General features: G+C 41.9%; 1 protein-coding gene across 4 annotated transcripts in view; it reads left to right on the plus strand.

The window, feature by feature from the left end:
• Positions 1-81: 81 nt before the first annotated feature.
• cdk12 (cyclin dependent kinase 12) overlaps positions 82-20861 on the plus strand; it is a 49635-nt gene continuing 28855 nt past the window's right edge. Inside the window, exons 1-15 of one of the 4 annotated variants that reach the window (XR_015128856.1) lie at positions 82-2052; positions 2879-3574; positions 4075-4254; positions 4348-4487; positions 4601-4771; positions 7172-7361; positions 8098-8154; positions 8405-8506; positions 10533-10610; positions 10696-10812; positions 10900-11031; positions 11224-11444; positions 11622-12041; positions 13672-14199; positions 17207-17303. Coding sequence is in view for 3 of the 4 variants with exons in the window: in XM_086289813.1 (XP_086145939.1) it covers positions 884-2052; positions 2879-3574; positions 4075-4254; positions 4348-4487; positions 4601-4771; positions 7172-7361; positions 8098-8154; positions 8405-8506; positions 10533-10610; positions 10696-10812; positions 10900-11031; positions 11224-11444; positions 11622-12041; positions 13672-14084 (4086 nt within the window). In the remaining variant the exon portion in view is untranslated. Of the gene's footprint in view, positions 2053-2878; positions 3575-4074; positions 4255-4347; positions 4488-4600; positions 4772-7171; positions 7362-8097; positions 8155-8404; positions 8507-10532; positions 10611-10695; positions 10813-10899; positions 11032-11223; positions 11445-11621; positions 12042-13671; positions 15303-17206; positions 17304-20861 lie in introns of those variants that run through there. The other 3 variants (XM_086289813.1, XM_086289816.1, XM_086289815.1) reach the window with 3 other exon arrangements.

Consider the following 20861-nt stretch of genomic DNA (forward strand, 5'->3'; position numbering starts at 1 on the left):
CTGTCGTGTCGCCATGAGGACGGTGGGTGGGATCTTTGCGGTGATAGGAAGTTGCTCGGATACAGTCAAGATTGGCAGTGCTCCGTCTTCCGGTTCAATCGGCTGTGCGCAGAAGTTGCTAGTTACAGGAGCCATGATGGCGTTTGTAGTCTCCTTGAGCTAGGGCTGTGGATGATATTAAATCCACTAGCATCGCCCTAAATATAGGCCTGGTTGATTTCCAGAGCCATTGATAATAAACTGGAACATCTACTGCACACGAAAATATTATAATTTCTTATCAATATTGAATTTATAGGGGATAAAACTTACATTAAAGGGAACATGTAATCAGTACCAACCGGGTCAAGTTTTCATTTTGTTGGAGAAACGAGCGTCTTTTAATGAAGGCATTTGCTTGTTTCTGAATGCTAAGACCTTATTCTGTGGAATTAAAAACACCTTTACTTAACTTGGCACCGGACAAGGACAGCTTTCACAAAGGGACTTTTTTTTTCTTTTTTAGGAGTCAGCTCGCTAGCTGCCGAGCTTTAGCTAGCTGTGCTAGCTAAACTGAGACGGAGACGACACCACAATGATCAGATGTTTGGTTGGAGTCTTTTTCATTCGCTGACTAACTGAAAGTACAAACTTCGCAGCACTGGAAAACCAACTTGGCATTTATCTGCTTTGACGAAATATGCTGGTGATCTCAATGGAATGAATTGGCATTGAGGAGAAGTGGACGTAAGCGGCCTGGTGTGTTTATTTTTGTATTTTCCTGTCCTGATTTCGCTTAGTAAGACTTGTTTTGACATTTGGAGTTGCTACTGGTCTCCTGTGAATGAATTGCTTGGATCACCGAGGCCAAGTCGCAGAAGAGGCACCGACGCCGACGTGAGGGATGCCTGGGTCGGACCGACACCATGGGACCAAGAGGAAGCCGGAATCTAGCATCGGTGGTGTGCCACACCAGACCCAGGGCCCGACTCATACCTCTGCGGGAGACATGATGAGCAAGGACGGCAAGGTGCAGTTAAAAACTTCAATGTCCTCTTCTTCTTTAAAACGCAAACGGCATAAATCAACAAAACATAATCGGGAATCCTTGGCGGCACCTGACGATTTTACCCTCGGCGATACGGCGCCTCCTGGTGTCAACACGGTGAAGCCTCTAGTGGAGTACGACGATATTAGCTCCGACTCGGACACCTTCTCGGACCCACCGTCCTCCAGGCCTTTTGAGAGGGGGGGAAATCGACTGGAGCCCTCACCAGACTACGATAGGGATATTGGCGAAGAAGAAGGTAATAGAGAGAGCAGGGGGCACAGACACCCACGAAAAAAGTCCAAGGACACTAACAAAGTTAGAGACTCTGGAAATGGAGAACGTGGGTCCAAGAAAAAGAGCAGTAAAGATCGCGAGAAAGTGACTTCTGGAAAGGGCAAGGAGAAGGAGGCCTCGTTAGGCTCCTCATCTAAACGCCAGGTGCCGTCAGAGGGGGATTCCAAACGTGGGGAGCTGATGCTCTCCTCTCAGGCACCGCCTGCAGCCAGTGTAGGTAGCACTACTTCTTCTACATCCTCATCTCGCAGCAAGGAGAGCAGCCGCTCAGGGAAGTCTCGCAAAGACAGGCAACAGCGGAGAGAAGGCCGAGGGGAGGCCAGCCGCAGCTCCTCCCAGAGGAGCCGGACAGATAGAAGCCATCGCAAGTCCTCCAAGAGCCACAAGTCAAGCCCGAAGGGGAAGTCTTCAAGTAGGGGTAGCCCACGGAGAAAGGGCACCAGCTCTGCATTGTCGCCGAGTCCCAGAAGAGGGGCCGGTAGTGAGAGTCCACTGGGCGGTGGGTATGGACATCAGGGGGATGACAGCTACTCAAGACGGAGGGCGGCCCAGCAAAGCCCGAGTACCTATGGTGATGTGTCTCGCCGTAGCAGGCAGAGATCAGACAGCCCCTACGGCAGCAGACACAGGTCCTCCAGCTTTGAGAGGGACAGCAGCCCTTACTCTAGGAGACGCTCCACGAGCCCCTATGGTAACCGCAGGTCCTCCAGTACCAGCCCCATGTCTCGGTGAGTATATGCTGTAGGTCACCCTTTAAATCTTTTTGGGATTATGTTCGAGACATTTACTTATCAAGCCACCTTTCGTAGAGGTTTTGCATATTTCCAGAACCTTCACCTTTTATGATCCTACTTTACATGCATTTTAAGTTTGAGATTAGACAAATATGTTGAACTTGGAGAGGGCTTTTCACTCCAGCAAATTGATCTCTGCATTGAAGTTGAAATTTACCATACATAACAGACAAAAGCTTGAGAGTGAGAAAAATACAGGATGGAGATAGGCAATACCTGTAGTTGAAAACAGGGTTTGCCTTAAGCTGTCATTTCAATTCAAAAACAGAAGCTTAGGGCACTACAACCTGGCTCTGTGACCATAAGTATTTGTGTTCATAATTACATTTGAGCTATAGAGTCCATACTTGCCACTGATTTCAGAAAAAGACAGGTGTCTTTAATGAAACCCGGTACTTAGTTTTAGGAGGGCCTCACATTCTTTTATAGAGAAGGTAACAGATTTTTATTTGATGTGTAATATCATTTTCAAAATTTCACCATTATGTAGCAATGAAATGTTTTTGAAACTAAATAATGTTCTTAATTAATTAGCCCAGTATATTGCTTTAGACAACAAGAATAGATCCAGTTGGCCATGAAAGCGTCAGTAGTTTTAGTTTTACTTGTCCCACATGGTTTTGATTTCATTATAATATGATCTAGAGATCTTATTTAGCCATGGATCAGCAGTCTGTCTCAGTTATATCATGCATTTCATTTGCCTCTAATTCTCTGTCTTAATCTATAAATGATCTTAAAAATGTGCTTTTTATTTTAGACGCTCGGGCCGCTCCAGGAGTCGCTCCCCTCTGCACTACTCTTCTTCTCACCGCTCCTCCTCTCGTTCCCGCGGTAAGAGGCACACCTCCTCTGCTGGAACAGGGAGCATTTCCCACAGTAACCGGCCAGCTAGCCGCTCCCCTCCTTCGTCACGTCTGCCCCTCAATTCCAGCTTAGGTGCAGAGTTGAGTCGCAGGAAGAAGGAACGCCTGGCTGCTGAGGCAGCTGCTCGTGCTAGTGGTGGCGCCTCTCCACTTCCGACAGCTCAAAAACCGTCAAGCTCCTCATCCTCACGGCCTGCTAAAGCTGAAGCTCTACAGCCAGAAAAAGGTGCAACAGCAGTAGCAGCATCAGAACCTCAGCCGCCACCAACCCAGCAGTTATCCCATGATGTTCCCAATGCTGATGAGCCGATGACTGCAACTCTAACATCCTCTTCAAACAACTCTCCTGCACCGCCGCCACCTCCTCCACAGCCCTCTTCTCCAGCGCCACCCAATCCAGCCACACAGGTTCCACCACCACCTCAGGCAGAAACAAACATTCAGCCTCCTACACCCTCAACCGTATCACAAACTAAATCGCCAGCAACAGTTCCTGCTCGCAGCCCTGTCCGCCAGACCCCACTCCACAAGACTTCGACTCTTCCTCCCCTGCCTCTACCACCTGCACTGCTGGGAAATGCTCAGGACAGGTGAGGAATCCCTCAACAGGCACACTGATCTAGTGCCTGTTGTGTTATGTCAAGCTTAGTGCCTATTAATCTGTTGTATGAGTTTACAGCTGTTATTCTTGGACTTGTACTGTCATTTGTCAGTGATTTGTATGTACATCGGGATGTCTTGAACACACCATTCAAGACATCCCATTTTGTTTTTCATGAGTCATTTTAACAAAAATTAAGTAATTTCAAAACATAACTTGATATGTAAACATTTTATGAATAAATGCTATGTTTGCACTTTGGTGTTTTAAATATGTCAGTTACCATCCTACAAAAAACAAAAATGGCGCACTGTTAGATGAAAGTGAATTTAAATTTTCCTCTTTTAAATCGTGGTATGTACACTTTATTGTAACTAGTTTTAATCTGAATGTGTGTGTTAGTTGTTACATCGACATGAAAACGGTGCATAAAATGTGTTCCTGGTTTTGTCTTAAACTTCTTTTTTTTTTTAAATCTTGCTCTATTAGCCCAAAGAAATCCACTCCTCCCCAGAGGCCATCAAGAAAGGACAAAGAAGGTCGCAACCGCCCTTCTATTATTGATCTGCCTTTACCGCCCACCTTGCTTGGAGGGGACTCTTCACCCCCACAGTTACCTGTCCGCCAGCCTCCTCTCTTACCCCAGACAGCCCTTAAGAAGAGACCAAAGTCAGCATTCACTTTTATACTCACCCATTTAAAGTTTTCCTTTCATTAATCACACATGATGTCTTAGCTGCTTTTCTTGTTTGTGCTTTCCAGGATTTGTTGCCCGCGATATGGTGAGCGCAAACATACCCAAAGTGACTGGGGCAAACGGTGTGTAGATAAATTTGATATAATTGGCATCATAGGGGAAGGCACCTATGGCCAAGTGTACAAGGCCAAGGACAAAGACACTGGTAAGTGAAATCCATTTACTACTATGTTTTCCTTAAAAAAATAAAACCCAAATAAGATAAAAAATAAAAATAAAAAGAGTGGCTCTCTAAAATGTGTTCTCCAAATATGCTAGGTGAACTGGTGGCTTTGAAGAAAGTGCGTTTGGACAATGAAAAAGAGGGCTTCCCCATCACAGCCATCAGAGAGATTAAGATCTTGCGGCAGCTCAAACACCGTAGTGTTGTCAACATGAAGGAAATTGTCACTGACAAGCAAGATGCACTTGACTTTAAAAAGGATAAAGGTAAGGGGGGCAAAAAAAAAAACTTGCTGTTTTCTTTTATGTGGGGTATAAGTAGGTAAGAAGTGATGATAAGTTAGGGCTGCTCGATTATGGCAAAAATGATAATCACGATTATTTTCACTGAAATTGAGATCTCGATTATTTGACGATATTTATTTAACAATAACAATGTATTGAACAATGACTTTAAAGATTGTCATAAAATATTATAAAATAGTATGCAAATACTGATAACAGTGCAGATGTTTGCAATATAAAAAATAAATGAAAAATGTAAACATCTATGTTTAGTGAACTTTGCAGTGTTGCTTTGTGGTGCAGCTATGACACCATAGCAAAGTTTACACACTATGTCTACTTGATCCACGTCTGACTCCGCGAACCAATAATGCTTCCACACCACTGAAGTTTTGTTTAACCTCTCTTTTCAACCAACGGCAGTCACTCTCCTCTCCAAATAACTTCTGCTTAGCTTTCCGAGCTTCCCTCGGGTCCTCTTAATCAGCGGTCCCCAACCCCTGGGCCTCGGACCGGTACCGGGCCGCGAGAGTTGAGGCTCAGGTGTGAAATGTATAGTTTTCAGGGTTTTTATCGGTTTTCAGCGTTATTTTGTTATCGTTTTTATCGTTTACTCGGTTTTCCTGGGTCTTTTCACTTGTGTTATGAATAAATCTTCTTTTTTTTTTCGGTACCGGTACTAGTTTTATTTTGTTGTATTTATCCGCGACACCTTAAAGGCCGGTCAGTGAAAATATTGTCGGGCGCAAACCGGTCCGTGGCGCAAAAATAGTTGGGGACCGCTGCTCTTAATTGTTGTGACACGTGTTCGAAACGCAGAGAGGTGCGCTAGATTTGCCACACGAAGCAGCGCGAGAGTAAAGCACGAAGGAGGGGCTAATAATCGGCTCAGTCATTTTTAATGATCGTTGAAAGCCCAGATCGTAATCGTGATTAAAATTCGATTAATTGAGCAGCCCTATGATAAGTTAGGGGGGGAGTGTTTGTTTTAAATGCCAGTGGAAAACTTTGCAGGTGGGAGAAGGCATCCCCTTAAAAAGAAATTCTCCAATGGAACTTGTTTTTAGTTTAATTAATTAAATGATGTCACAGAGATGGCAGTAATCACTTGTATTGTATAGCTAAACGTATTTATTAATGAGTTTAGCGATACATTTTTGCTTATCTAGAATTACACTGCGTTTTTATCATTCATCTGGTCGAGGTAGGTATATGCACGATTTTCACTGCTTGAATTGAGTATGTCATTCAATGTATGAGAACCTACAGACAGCTTAAGTTTGCTGTAGTCATCCTTGCAAATGGTAGTGCGAGAAAAGTGGTTTTATGATTACTGGTGCACGATGCCTTTAGTTTTAGTAAACTGGTTGTAAACTAGTTGAGCACAGTTTAACCAAGAGTATAAATAGTTATAGGGCTGTGCTGGTGTCACATCTTTCTTGAACATTGAACAACTGAACCCCTAGAAGCCATTTAAATGGTGTGTAGATTCCACCTAATTGGTAGACTACAGGCATATGCCAGGAAAGTAATGGTGGGCACACTATATGAAACCGGATGTGCAGCACTTCTGTTTGTCACTGAAATATGTTTTAGCAGCTGTGACAGCACTGACGGAGTCAGACCTGAAACTGCAACATGTCTGAAAACGTGCATACACATACCTTGACCAGCAGATAATGACACACAAAATGAGAGCAGAAAATTATAAGAAAAGGTGACACTCATAGAATACACTGTCTTTTTTTTTTTTATACAAAAGCAGATTATTTAGTGTTGTTTCTATGACAAGTTATATATTTATGGTTGCGTTTGGGTTCTCTCTTGGTTCTCTACCTTCACTTAGTGGGGCTAGGTTAATTGGTGTGAATGTGAGTGTGAATTATTGTCTGTCTCTGGCTGTGTTGGCCCTGCGACCGGCTGGGGACCTATCCAGGGTGTACACAGCCTCTCTGCAACACTGAATTGTATAAGTGGAAGAGAAACTGCTACTATTGTGGAAATAAAGTGTTCGTGACATTTGAAATTGTTAGCATAAAACATAATTTAAAGCAAAAGAAATAAAAACTGAAAAACTAGAACTGATATAATGACCACATCTGGTTGCGTTCTCTGTAGTCACTGTTAACTTGAACAGTTCTTTAATGTTTCAATCCAGAGAGAAGTGTGCTGCTAGAGTTTTCTGGGCTGTATGAATGTTAAATAGCTGGCAATGCAGTTGCGCACATTTCAGTTCAGTAACTTCACTTTTAAAGAAGCATGGTTAAATTTACCTGAATACCTATTAACCATTTAACACATGTCCACTTATGTGAACCCACAGACATATGTGTGTGCATGTATTTTTGTTTAAGACATCTGAATACATCTTTGTATTTTTAGGAGCTTTTTACCTGGTGTTTGAGTACATGGACCATGATCTGATGGGCCTGCTGGAGTCAGGCCTGGTCCAGTTCTCCCATGAGCACATCCGCAGCTTCATGCGTCAGCTGATGGAGGGCCTGGACTACTGCCACAAAAATAACTTCCTGCACAGAGACATCAAATGCTCCAACATACTGCTAAATAACAAGTGAGTAAAGTATTGTTGTTTCCTGTGTGCAGACAATTGCAGTAAAATGCAGCAGCAGCTAGGCTGTTCCTAGTCACAGGTTTTTCAGTACTAACAGTGACATGTGAATTTTAAGTTTTATCTACTTTTTTTTCTTATTCACCCATGTAAACAAACACTAAGAAATGTAATCTTCACACCTTTAAATGTATCCGCATTCCTTAAATACTATCAAACGATTGCTATAATTTGTCAGGCAGAAAGGGTTCAAAAGTGTGTCTGCAGGAAAGCTAATTACAAAGTAACAAAATTAATTGGATGCTTCAGATAACCTTAGTGGAGTACAGCAACTTCCCACAGATGGTTGCTTAGTACAGTTGAACATCCAATGTACAACCAAGGTGCATGAAAAAACTGAGCTTAAATGAGCTATCAAGAATTAAGAAAATGTGTGTTTTTCTGGGAAGTGGAGGATTTAAAAACCACAGTGCATGAAGTTATTGCCCTGCTACTGAACAGCTGACTTCAAATAGACATTAGAAGTGGATCATTTGCACCTGAGCGCTGCCAAATTTGACCAATAATATTTGTTGTTTCTTTAAGAGCAGTGTGTATTTTACAGTATCAGTTGACTTTTACAGTGAAGACACTTTGAGTTGTGTTTTAGGATTAGATGCACTAAGATTCAGTAGTTGGCAATGCTTTTTTTGTTATTGTTTTTTTTTTTTTTTAATGTTATCTGTGCTTGTTTGTGCAGAGGTCAGATCAAACTGGCTGACTTTGGTTTGGCTCGTCTTTACAACTCAGAGGAAAGGTAAGAGGCGACGGTTGTATATACCTGATCTGCTTAATTCCATTTAGTGATTATAGACATTATAGTGTTTAAGTTGCTGAATGAAAGCAGTTTATTTTATTATTTCTTTTTAATTTACAATGTCTGTCCACAAGATGGGGCTGTGTCTCAGAAATAATACAGTTACTTGGAGCTAAAATGATTCTGATTTGTCACTGGGGGACATGTATGACTGCTGACTCCCATCTCATCTCTCTTTTCTTGCTCCTAGCCGGCCATACACTAATAAAGTAATCACACTATGGTATCGTCCCCCTGAGCTTCTGCTGGGAGAGGAGAGATATTCTCCAGCCATTGATGTTTGGAGTTGTGGGTGAGTACAAAACGGTTATCTTAGTACTTCTGTCTGTCAAATCACGTGGTCTTCAAGTGTATGATTTATTGTCAGATGAATAATTGGGGAACAACAGATTATACTGTTGTTTTTATGTAGATTAAGACATTTTTTGGGGGGGGGGGAAGAAGAGTCTCAGCCTTTACTTCAGGTTAGTCACATAACACCCCTGAGTTGCCTAGGGTGCATAATTGCAGGTTAAAGCTTCCCACCCATCAGGGTTCACTGTACCAAAATAGTCCTATTTTCCCATTCACCTCGGCTCAACCCACAAACTACTCTAAAGTGGCATATTTGTGCTAGACTTGTGTTTTCCTTGCTTTGTCCTTCATCACAAGTCATTTTCACTCAATTTCTTCAAAAATGGTTTATGCAGATCATTTGGACAGCTGCTGTAGTCTTTTTTTTTTTTTAATTGTTATTATATTACAGCAGTGTCTAATCTCACACATTTTACCTGTCTGTTGTCTGGTAGTTAACTTTTTTCGTAATGGTTGTTGGTAGATGTATTTAAGTATTTATTTCTGCAGTGTAAGCAGATGTGTTGGGAACATTTTGATAAAGTCTTTACAATGTACTATTTACGTTTGGTGACTAATGCGCAAATTTCTCTTTAGATATGTGTCATATTCCTAAATCTTCAATTGTTTTATAGTATTTTATGGAAATAATTTGTCTTATTTTGCAGCAAGCCCAAAGGTATTACCATATTAAATTCGAATTATCACACTTGGTTATAAACATTCACAAAACTTTCACCTTTGTCATACAACTCTTAAACAACCTTATCTACAGTCTGAGAGAGTCTTTCCTTGTGAATACTTTAGGAGCTTTACCTTGTTGGAATAAAAGGGCCTACATTCTAGGGCTGCCACAAACGATTATTTTGATAGTCGACTAGTCACCGATTATTTCTGCGATTAGTCGACTAATCAGATCACCATCCATTGGACATAAAACGTACAGCTTATTGCACCAGCAGCATCAGCTCTTATATAACTATCATTAGCTTACAGCTTTAAGTGTTTCAGGTACGTGCTAACTAAAAATAAAGACAAGATGATAGTTTATTACATTTTAATGAAATTTGTAGATTGTTTCGGTTAAGTTTAATAAACTCCTTGCTATCTAAAATATAACAGGACACCGGAGTAAATTCTCCAGCATCTCACACTTCTGATGATCAGCTGTCTGCTTGACGTTTATTCAGCTGTGTAAAAACTATAACTTTAATCTCAGCCAAACCGATTTACTCAGGAACAAATAAAACACTGAAAAAAGCCAAACAATAAAATTTTAAGTTATCTAAGTGACTCATATATCATATTTAACCTGACTAGCGAAAGACGGCGGTGGGTTTGAAAACGATTTGCCGGGAGTCCAGTGTTCTCACGACTCTAGTGACCTAGCCCCCGGCTAGCTATCGAGCTAGTGGGTAACAGACGTCTCCGAAAACGTCGGAGCGCTTTTGAAAATATGCGGTGTCTTGATAAACTGAGCAGATATTTGAGGTTTACACAGCTACATTCTCGCCTGAAAACATGTTAAACGTTTATTTTGTGACCCAGAAAGAAGAATAAGAGTAATATTAAAACTAACTAGCTGCCGCCAATTGTTGGAAACTGAGCTGGGCCGCAGCTTCTTCTTCTTCGGGGTTTAACGGCAGCTGGCATCCTTGTACATGCAGTGCTGCCATCTTCTGTTTCAGTCCGTTATTACACTCTTAAATCCTGCTACTTACTCCTGCGTCTTTTGGGATCTTACAAAGCTTCAAACGACGCGTCGACTATTAAATCAGTCGTCGACGATTTTAATAGTCGACGTAATCGTGACTAGTCGACTAATCGTGGCAGCCCTACTACATTCATAACATTTCACAGGCCTATTTGACCAAGATTTTGCCAGGCCATTACTCTTTAAGTAGTTTTTAAAAGCTGTTTTAAACTTTACATTATATACATACATTATATACATGCAATACCTTTTCTTACTTGTCGTGGCTCAGGTGTATTCTTGGAGAGCTCTTTACCAAGAAGCCCATCTTCCAGGCTAACCAGGAACTTCTGCAACTAGAGCTGATCAGGTAGACTGCCTACCACAAATAAATTTCAAGTAATAATTTCTGATTGAATTATCAAGCTTATTAATAACCCTTTCCTTTGTCTCAGCCGACTGTGTGGGAGTCCCTGTCCGGCCGTTTGGCCTGATGTCATTAAACTTCCATTGTTCAACACAATGAAACCCAAGAAGCAGTACAGACGGCGACTACGGGAGGAGTTTGCACAGTATGTACTCAAACTACGCTTACCTAAGACAGCTGTGATCAACTCTGTCTGGTTCTAGAGGAGTAATATTTTTTCTCCTCAACATAGTTTACCTACTCCTGCCCTGGACTTACTGGACCGAATGCTGACCCTTGACCCTGCACGCCGTTGCACATCGGAGCAAGCGCTCTTCAGTGACTTCCTGCATGATGTTGAGCCCAACAGGATGCCACCACCAGAGTTAGTAGCTGGTTCTAGTGATGGTTGACACAATGACAGTGTTGGATTGAGCACGTGAAAAATAACACTAGGACATTATCTGTATCAGAATACAATTATTGCCTATTTAGGGCGTTTTCTTTCTTTATTTTGTTTTATTTGGTTAATAAAATGTATATTTTAAATTTGTACAATTTCTTTTTTCTTTTTTAGCCTTCCTCATCATCAAGACTGTCACGAGTTGTGGAGCAAGAAGAGAAGACGTGCACGTCAGAGCGGGGTCGTCGAGGATGTGCCTGTGCCCAAAGTGCCCCGTAAAGATGTGACAGGGACCTCCAGCGGAGACAACCCTCGTCCCCCAAACAGCCCCACTGGAGCTCCACCTCCTCCAGGGAAACCACCCTCCACAACCAACATAGAGAGTGAGTTGTCAGGTAACAGATACTAAGTATTTAACCAGGAACACATTTTTTTGTTTTTTCAAAAAAGTTTCCGTATATTGAAAAAAAATATATATATAAGAATTTATTTATTTAATTTTAAATGTATTTGATTGTTGTGTCTTTATTAGACTGACACTGAATTCTAGTCGCATGCATGTGTGTGTTTAGGCCTGGCATCGGCTGCAGAGCAGTTGAATCAGACAGAGCTGGCAGTGCTGCTAAACCTTCTCCAGGGACAGGCAGACGGCTTGCCCCAGGTTGCTCAGCTCCTCAACCTCCCCAATCCAGAGACTCTCAGCCAGTTGTTGTCTGCTGTTAGTGAGTCCTCTGACCACCAGGGGGCACCAGAGGACCAGACCCAGGCAGCTTCCAGGTCTCAGCCCCCAGAGCCGCCTCCTGAACCCCAAGAGATCTCACCGACATCTGGAGATCCGCCACTCAGCCAGGAAGACCAGGCCAAGCTACTGGCTCTCCTTTTGGGCCAAATTATAAAGCCACAAACCGAGGAGCAAGGCGATGAAAGTAATGGCGTTCAGTCAGAGGAGGCACTAACGCGCGGTTCGTCCGCTTCTACTACTGATTGCAAGGGCAAGTCTGGGTTTAGCCTATAGAGTGTGGAACAGAAAAGGTACCAGGGTCAGTTGGAAATCATAAGAGTGGAAAGAGCCAGGCAAGGAACAAACAGAAGCTGACTATATACTGTATCAAATTACTTTGATTTTAGGATACTTAATAAAATTTGCAAGTAGGGCTATTAGACCGATATTACACCCACCCCTTCTTTTATTCATGACATACGAGTGACACACATTCAACATCTTCCCCTATAAACACCTGTACTATTAAAAAAAGTGCAAAAGAAAACCCTGGCAAATTGTCTTTTCAGCGTTTGCTGTCCTGTGACCCTGATAACCAGGTAAAGGTTTGTTGCACACGGATATCACTGGTTCATCACTGGTGTACTCAATAAACCAGAAGAAAGTACAGTGTTATTCATTTGAGTAAAAAGGCTCACACTGTGATGTTCCTTCAATTTTCCCTCTTTCTTGTTTCTTTATCACAGTCTTTGTTTCTCTCTGTCCCATTTCCACATGTGTTTTTTCTTCCTCACTTCATTTTCATTATAAAGCAGGTGTCATGGATTCTTCACAGAGAGCGATGTTGCTTTAAACAGTCTGTAATGTCAGCCTTTTTATGAAGAAAGTCTAATAAATTATCAAGTGAAAATAAATGTTTTGAATCTTTAGATGTCACCTGCATGTGTTTCTTTTAACCTTGGTTTTTGTCACTTTTTTTTTTTGGTAACTGTTCACTCTGGGTCACGTTTTTCTTAAAATGTGATTAGGAATTGGAATAACACTGATTATGCTGCTGACACTGAATGGTGAACCTTTAAAAGCATTTGAAAACCTTACATCACTGGTCCACCTTGCACTGCAGTAGATTCGAAAGAATAGACAGTGCTGCTTTAGTAGTGTTACCCGCCCTTTGAAAGTACTTGAAATTCTCCTGCTTAATTCACCTTTTCTGTTCATCCAACTGCACATGCCCCTTGTATTGTTTTCCCACTTAGTTCCCACATTTTTTTTCTGTGATTTGGGGGGGGGGTGTTTGGAAGTGTGGGCCTGCATCTGTTGTGCAAGTGTTAATCTGTTAGTGGGTAGTGCATTCAAAGACATTAACGTTTCTCTGTTTAATAAACATCTAAATGGTAATGACTAGTTATTTAAAAATAGAAAAAAACACTTATTTTATTTTTACCTACCTATAACCATTCACTTGAATCGGTAAATGGTCATGTGTTTCATGTGCCAGATGTAAAAAACATTTTTTTGTCTAATTGTTTTTAGTGATATTGTATAGCATCTACACTAGGTTCACAAAGTTATTTGATTCCAAAAACACAGACTGTTGTAAGATTGCTCCTACCACTGCAGCATGGTTCCCTATTTGTAGTAAGTTAGTGTGCTGATTTGCTTAAAGTGCTCTGCCCTCCCTCTTGTGGTAAAGGTAGGAATGTCAACGTTGTGTAACTCCATGATAGGCTTATTTGAAATGCAGTACTACTGTCTTTAAATGCAGGTTGGGAGTATAAGAGGATAAAGAAAGCTTATTAGTGGGTGTGTAGCTAGTATGTAGGTTTAACTTAATTATGCCTTATAAGATTATGTCTAATGTGCTGTGTTCTGTTCTGTTCTGTTCTGTTTGGACCCTTCAGATGGTGCAGTGACAAAAAGAAAAAAGCTTGGGGCCAACCAGGGGCCTTCAACTGTTGAGCAACGTCCACCCTCTCCACCAGGTCCACCTCCATCAACTGTTGGAAACTCCCAGCAGGCTGCGCCAGAAACGCAACCCAGCCAGGACATCAGCCCTGCTGTAGCAGCTGCCTTGCTCCAGCTCATCTCTCAGCAGGACTCGGAGTGTGGTGCCTCACAGCGCAGCAACGATCCTTCTCCTACTGTGGACGCTCTTGCCCACAGACAGTGCCCTCCACCATGGGTTGCAAGCTCTCCACCTAAACCTTCAGCTGCAGCTGAATCCCCAGCAGGACTAGCGACTGCTGCTCCTACCACTGCAGCACAGTTTCCCAAAGACCAGGACCTCCGCTTTTCCCATGGAGCTGCCCGCTGACCCTCAGTTCCCCGTCGAGATCAAGCTGGGTACCGTGGGACTGGTCCAGCAATCCTGGCCTATAAGGAAATACAGAGGGACACCTACAGAGTATGACTCACTGGACCCTGTGCAGGTAGTGAAAGTTGGATCAAAGATTTTGATAATGAATGCCTGAATGAAATAGATCTGGAGTATTTTTAGAAGTGGTCATGAATATCTCTGCCTGCAGAATGAGCTGTCATGTGGTGTTATGGTGGGAGTATCTCAGCAGGTTAGTCTGACTTTCAGCGGTTATGCATACTCTCCATCTGCAAACCCGTTCTCTCTCCTCTACACTGAAGGGTCTGGTGTCGAATGAAGTGTAGCTTCCAAATTGAGTGTTACACCGCTGACAAGCAACTTTGAAAACAACTATAATATCTTTTTTTGCCCTAGAACAAATGATTGTCATGTGCACAGCAGTGCCCCCTTCTAACAGGATTACCAGTGTTTTGGAGAATGAAGTAATTATCCTCCACCCTGACAGTCTGATAGACTTTTTGAAGTTAGTTGTTACATAAGGGTACATTTGAGGAAATGACCTCAGAAGATGTGACTTTTTCTGTTCATATTCGAGCTCCCCTGTTCTCAGCTTTGTGCCTCCACTCTGACCCCGGCGACCCTTGAATGATCTTGGCCTAGTGTGAAAATGTGGGCTAAGTTTCGGCTTTGAATGGCACCGGTGTACAGGTTACTTGGATGACGCACTCTGTCATCACCTAAAACTAACTCTGCTCACTTTAAGGTATCGCTTCTTTACATACAGCAGATCTTTGTGTTGTAACAAGCCTGTAGTGCTCATGTTCCTGTCTCAAACATGGAATAAACTGCATTTTGATGAACTGCTCCATAATGCACATACTCTTCTGCTAAATGAATGCAAAGCTAGAAACATACAGAAACACATTTTTCCCGATTCTCCTAGTAGGCTTTGAAAGCCTCCTTGCATACGTCTGCTCCTCACCTACCTGCCAACAAAAGCTTTTTTTGTTTTTCCTCTCATTTTTTTGTGTAGTTATTTTTTTACATAAAGAAAATGATAACATGCCTAAAAAATGGTCTATTGTTTTGTTTCCATTTTTTGCTTTGGAAAAAGAAAGGAAAGAAAAATGGTTTCATGTGTCTGTAAAAAGAAACATTTTGTAATGTGTTTTTTTTTCCTTGGTTCAGTTTATTAAAGGAAGTTATGCGACCGGATGAACTGTCTGTTCTGCCGTTTCTGGATGTTTCTGTGTAAAGCGGCCACTAGATGGTAGGCACCAACGCAAACTACCACTCAGTTTACAGGAAGTCCACACAGTCAGGTTTCTCGGAAGACTGAAACTCAAGAACTGCAATGTGAAGCAAGTTGCGTACCGGGCTATAATTATTAATTATTAATCTGATCTTGTGGTAGGTAAATTCCAACCACTGTTTTGATTTTAAAAAATGTAACTAAGGAATGATATTTATCTCACAAACCACAACTTAAAGATACAAACAAATAATTTAATAAGTAAGCAAGAAAATATGCGTAATTCCATGTAAAGGATTTACCAAACTGAGATTTTGGAGCATGTGCATTCCAGTGTGTTAGACAGGTTCACGAAAATGGCCCAAATATTTCACCCTTATTTGTAATGTGATATCTTCCTATGTTCTTTTGTCCTTTTTCCCTTTTAGCAAACATGCCATAATCTGTTCACTATCATTGCTGAAGGGAATCGGTGTTTATGTTTGGTCATAGCTCTGGTTTAGCATAGCTTGAGAATATTTTATATAAATATTTTTATAGTTTCATCATAATGAGCAAAAAAACAACCAACCAACCAAAAAAAGCGAGTCGCTATAATGCACACAAAACGTATTCGTAGTTCTCCCTATGCTGAAAGCGTATTTATGTATATTGATTCCTTCACTACTAGGGTTGATCTCTTTATGGAGATCCCGACAGGCTCATAAAATGTAGATTGGCAACGAGAGAAGTATGCAAGGTTCATGCAGACTGCCTGTGTGTTTGTGCACGTGTGAGTTTTTGCGCGTGCTGGATTGACTTCGTGCATACCCCAGACCAGTTCGTCACTTGGCAGGCTTACAGAGCCGCTTACAGAGCCGCTTACCCCTCTGGCCCACCAAGCAGCTGAGCCCTCTGGGTGAGAGATCCTTTCAGAGTGGAGGCAGTGGGAGGCTCACCTGCCCTCTAGCACAGGCCCAGTGTGAGTGAGATGAGACGGTGTTGTGTGTGCGTGCATGTTTCTGTCTGATGCCTTTGCCCACCGGGACTCCAAATAATAGTGAATGTGCCCGCAGGGAGTTTCCACAGGAGAAGTAGTGGGCAATGCCAGTGCCAAGTCACAGAGACTAGACGAATAAATCAGGACTGAGGAGTGATGAGAGGGAGGTGCATGAGGCTGTGCCATCAATCAGAAAGGCACCTTATGGGGAATGCCCATAAATGTGCCATGCTGCCAGGCTGAAGCACGTACTTGCGATGGCAGAGACAGGCGACGGTGGTGCTCAAAATGGAGCCTCCATTTTGGATGCCGGCACTTCACTGTCAGCTGCAGGGATTTTGGTGGACTTCCAGACAAGCAGTGAATTGACTGACAGTATATTTCAGTCAGTTCACGCCAAATTATATTCATGAAATGTGATTTTTTTTTTTCTTTTTTTCTGTCACTGCTGGGCTTAATTTTCTCAGCCTTGTCTGAGCTGATTGATATATTATTTGGAATCTAGTTTATTTTAAACATAATCTGATCAATTAGACACTGTCTCCACTGTGTCAAAATTGAAACCCTTAGACAATTAGCAGCCATCACATTGAACATCTGTTTAAAGCTAAAATAACAAGAGTACTAGTAAGAATGTCGATCATTCTCAGTAAATGCAGATCAGCTGTTAGAAGTATGGAAAAAAGCAAAATGACAGTTCTTAGAGTTTATTTCCTTTTGTTGAGACTCTGAGTGAAGTGACCTGTTTTAGTTTTCAAGCTGAAACGATCTCAGTCAAAATATTCATTCGCATTTTTCTGGCTCCTGCAGGGAACATTGTAGCAATCTAAAAAATCTTAAACGCCTGGCACCTCAATGTGTCTCAACTTGTACATTTTAATTTGGCAGCAAAATCAGGATGCAAGAAAAAGAAGAAAGTGAAGTGAGACGACAGAAGATGAGATTCACGGGCAGGCAAAGAGGGCAACTGCTGAGCAGGAGCAAAGTAAGCCATTTAAAGCTGCATTTTAATGTTTCACTTTAAGCAAACGATTAGGTCAGTCAAACTGTGAGGGATATTTCACACATTTAGATATTTTCATGTGGGCCTTTCAGAAACACAACAAAACTAACGATTCTGGACCAATTTGTAAATCAGTCATTATATCTTATATGCTGTGATATATTTCTCGATTTTATCTGGATTTATAATTATGTAAAGTATCCGAATACCCATCTATTCTACTTGCGTGCACACAGCTATGAGAACGTGCATTAATGCGGGCCTGCGTGGCATCTCGTTTGTGGAGTGTAAATCTGGGCTGCTGTCGTATCTCTGAGCCGTGCTACAGTTTGATGTCGAGTCTGCTGACTGAGGCTGTTTGATCAGTGACTATGTGTAAACTCAGTGAAGGGAGGCACAGACTCCCTCAGTTGCTCATCTAAAGCACACACTACACAAAGTGTGATTAAGAAAAAATAGTTAATATAAGACAGAAATTGCATATAAGTAGTAGTGTTTTCTTGACTGGAAATGTAAACCTAACTCCCCACCAACATATTGTCTCCGAATGGGGGAAAAAACAAAACAAAACACATTGAATTTTGAAAGCATTTCGGGTCGTGAGCAAATTGTGCTGTCTTCATCATATCCTTCTTTGTCTTCTATCAAGCAGAATTTAATGTCAGCCATTTCGTTTATGGCTACATCTTTATTTATGTGATATTTCAAAAATTGATTGACTTTATCCCAGCAGTGATAATATATGCTTTACTGCTGCAACAGCATGCTTTATTGATGCCATAACACCATCTCCATTTCTTCTCAGTTTATAGTTTTGTGAGAAAAGTGCTCTCTCTCTCTCTCTCTCTCTCACTCACACACACACACACACACACACACACACACACACACACACACACACACACACACACACATTATTTTTTGATTGTTGAACAGCAGTGAGGCCAACCAAAGAGGGCTTTTTTAGGAGGGCTTTTTGGATCAGCCAGATGATACAGATGTGTGATGCTTTTATATTAAGTCACTGCTGCCAGGTCATAAAATGAAAATAATCTGGAAAAATTGGGCCAAATTCTAAATGATTTGCTCTAACAATAATCAATACCCTCACAGGCGGATGATGCTGACTTTTAAAAATCTTTCCCTGACCTTATCGCAGTGAACTCCCCGTTAGCCAAAGACACTTCACCCTCTCTGCGTGACGCTGCACTTTTGCAAAAGTATTTTTCCAAGGTCTCACCATCTCATTACCAATTCTATTCAAAGCGCTTCATGAGCTAGGCAACATTATTGTCTCTCTCCATGAGTCTGTGTTGATGCTGCCTCTTTAAGGGCAGAGGGGCTGCTGGGAAAGCTGTCGGTGAGGATGGTGGAAGAGGAAAAGGAGGAGGGTGGTGGGGGTGCGAGGGGAGGGGGGTGGGTGGGTGTGGAGTTGGGGGGGACGGGCCCTGCAGGACCATTTGTGCTGAAGCTCATTTGCGCAGCGACACTTAATTGGCTACAACAATTAATTAATGTGTTGGAAAGTTGGCACAAAAAGTTCATTTAAGAGGGTTTTAATAAGCAATTAGAGGAAAAGCAGCGAACAGGGGGAATTACTGGAGAGGAAAGAGAAAAGCAGAGATGGAGCGAACGTCTGGCCAGTAGGAGCGTGCACGCCCCACTGTAGCTGTGGCTGCAGTGCTTTTGTCTCTTTCACTGACCCTTCAGTTCTGAAGAGCTGCTGAATGATTAGTCGCCATTATATCTATTTCTGAAGCCTTTAGTACTGTTCTTCAGTGGACTTGAAACCCACGATGCCCTGATATTGTATACATATCAACCCCGGTGGCCCCTACTGCCCCTCCCTTCCCTACCTCTTGTCCCAGCGCCCAGTGTAAAATATCGCATGACTAATGAGTGGAGCAGGTTGGAATCCTGGGGAAGATGTCCTTGGAAGACGAATGCATTTTCAGCAGAATAATTAACTTAATTAACAAATTCACATGCATATTCATCAGCCTATTAATGTCTGCTCCGCGCTGCTTGATGAGCAATGCAATAATAACCGTTTCATTTGCATATTTGTGTTCACACTCACACCCTTCTCCAAATAATTAAAAAAAGGACTCGGAGTGTAGGAAACTCAAAAGACAGGCGAGTCACTGCCACACGCTGTGTCTTGCAGGCACTTTCCACCTGCAGCACACGCACAGTTGCACACGTAGGGTATATATATCTGTGGAGTGTGTGTGTTTTATCTTTGCGGCTGAATTGCTGCATGCCAGTTAAAATTGGAAGTGTGTGACAGAATCTGCCTCTCTCTGTCTGCACCTCCAGCCTCCTTCCAAAATCACCGCAACTCCTTTTCTGCTTCCTCTCTTATAGAAACTCTACTTTCCTTCCTGTTTTGTTTCCCTTTCTCTCTCTTCTTGTTATTTATTCATCCATATCAGGCTTTCCTTTAATTTATTAATTTCTTGCTTTTGAAGTTTGTGTTGTCTGCCTGTCAGTGAGTGTATGTTTTGCTCGAGAACTTGAATGCATGTGAGCGACTGTGCGAGCATCGCTGACAGCTGTGTTAATAAAGCCGAGTTTAAAAGTAAAGGAGCAGCAAACAGGGATCACAAGAGTCAAATAAGTTTGGAATGTTCATATCCTTTTAGTTTCTCGACTCGCGTTGATGTTTTAAGGGCTTATCGTGTGTGTTTTCTTTCAAACTGGATTCGTATTCTCAGTAACAAGGATGCCGCCTATGTGTGTGTGTTACTGTCAGTGGTGAAGGGTGTGAGTATCTGGGAATGACTGTGTATTTCCTGAGAGACTGTAAGCATCTCTGTCTTTCATCACTGGATGTGTATTTGTGTTTATCACTTTGGATTCAACTTGTACTGTGTGATTAATGCCCCTTGTATGTGTTTGTGAGTCCCCCTCCAATATTTCAGATGACAGTGATGTAAAAGACAAATGTGTGTGTTGCATCTAAAACATGGCTGCATGGGCATCTCTCTTTTTTGTGGGTTGGGGAGTTATTCTTAAGCCAAGAAAGTGTGTGTGTGTGTGTGTGTGTGTGTGTGTGTGTGTGTACTGCCAGCTTGTGTGCAGACAGCAGCAGTTTGTGGAGCAAGAATTAAAAGTAGGGAGAGATGCCAAGTGAGTCTCTGGAGACAGATAGTAGGGACAGAGAGAGAAGAAAGAGGAAATAAAAACACACACACAGCAGACACACCATATACAGAGCCACCTACACAAAGAAACCTAACCTTGTGGTAGCCTATTACAAAGCTTGATTTTTTTAAATAAGAAAAGCATTTTTAAAGTGACCTGATATAAAAAATAAAAAATAATCTTTTACATTATCTTTTATCTCTGAAGTTATGTCCTTATTAAAATAAAAGAACCGAATAAATTTAAATTCAATTTTGACTAGGCATTTCATTCTAGGAATACAGTATGAAGAGCCAAAAGCTGCAGTTCATGAAATTGCCACTTGAGGCCGGCTCTAAAAGCGAGTCACTCCCCATAATGCCTGCATTTACAGCAGAAATAAACACATTTACA

Source organism: Aulonocara sp. 'chitande type north' Nkhata Bay, linkage group LG4, assembly GCF_057382095.1.
Source record: "Aulonocara sp. 'chitande type north' Nkhata Bay isolate Kocher_YH1m ecotype deep benthic linkage group LG4, A_spYH_male_GT1.1, whole genome shotgun sequence".
In the NCBI taxonomy this organism is placed as follows: Eukaryota; Metazoa; Chordata; class Actinopteri; order Cichliformes; family Cichlidae; genus Aulonocara; species Aulonocara sp. 'chitande type north' Nkhata Bay.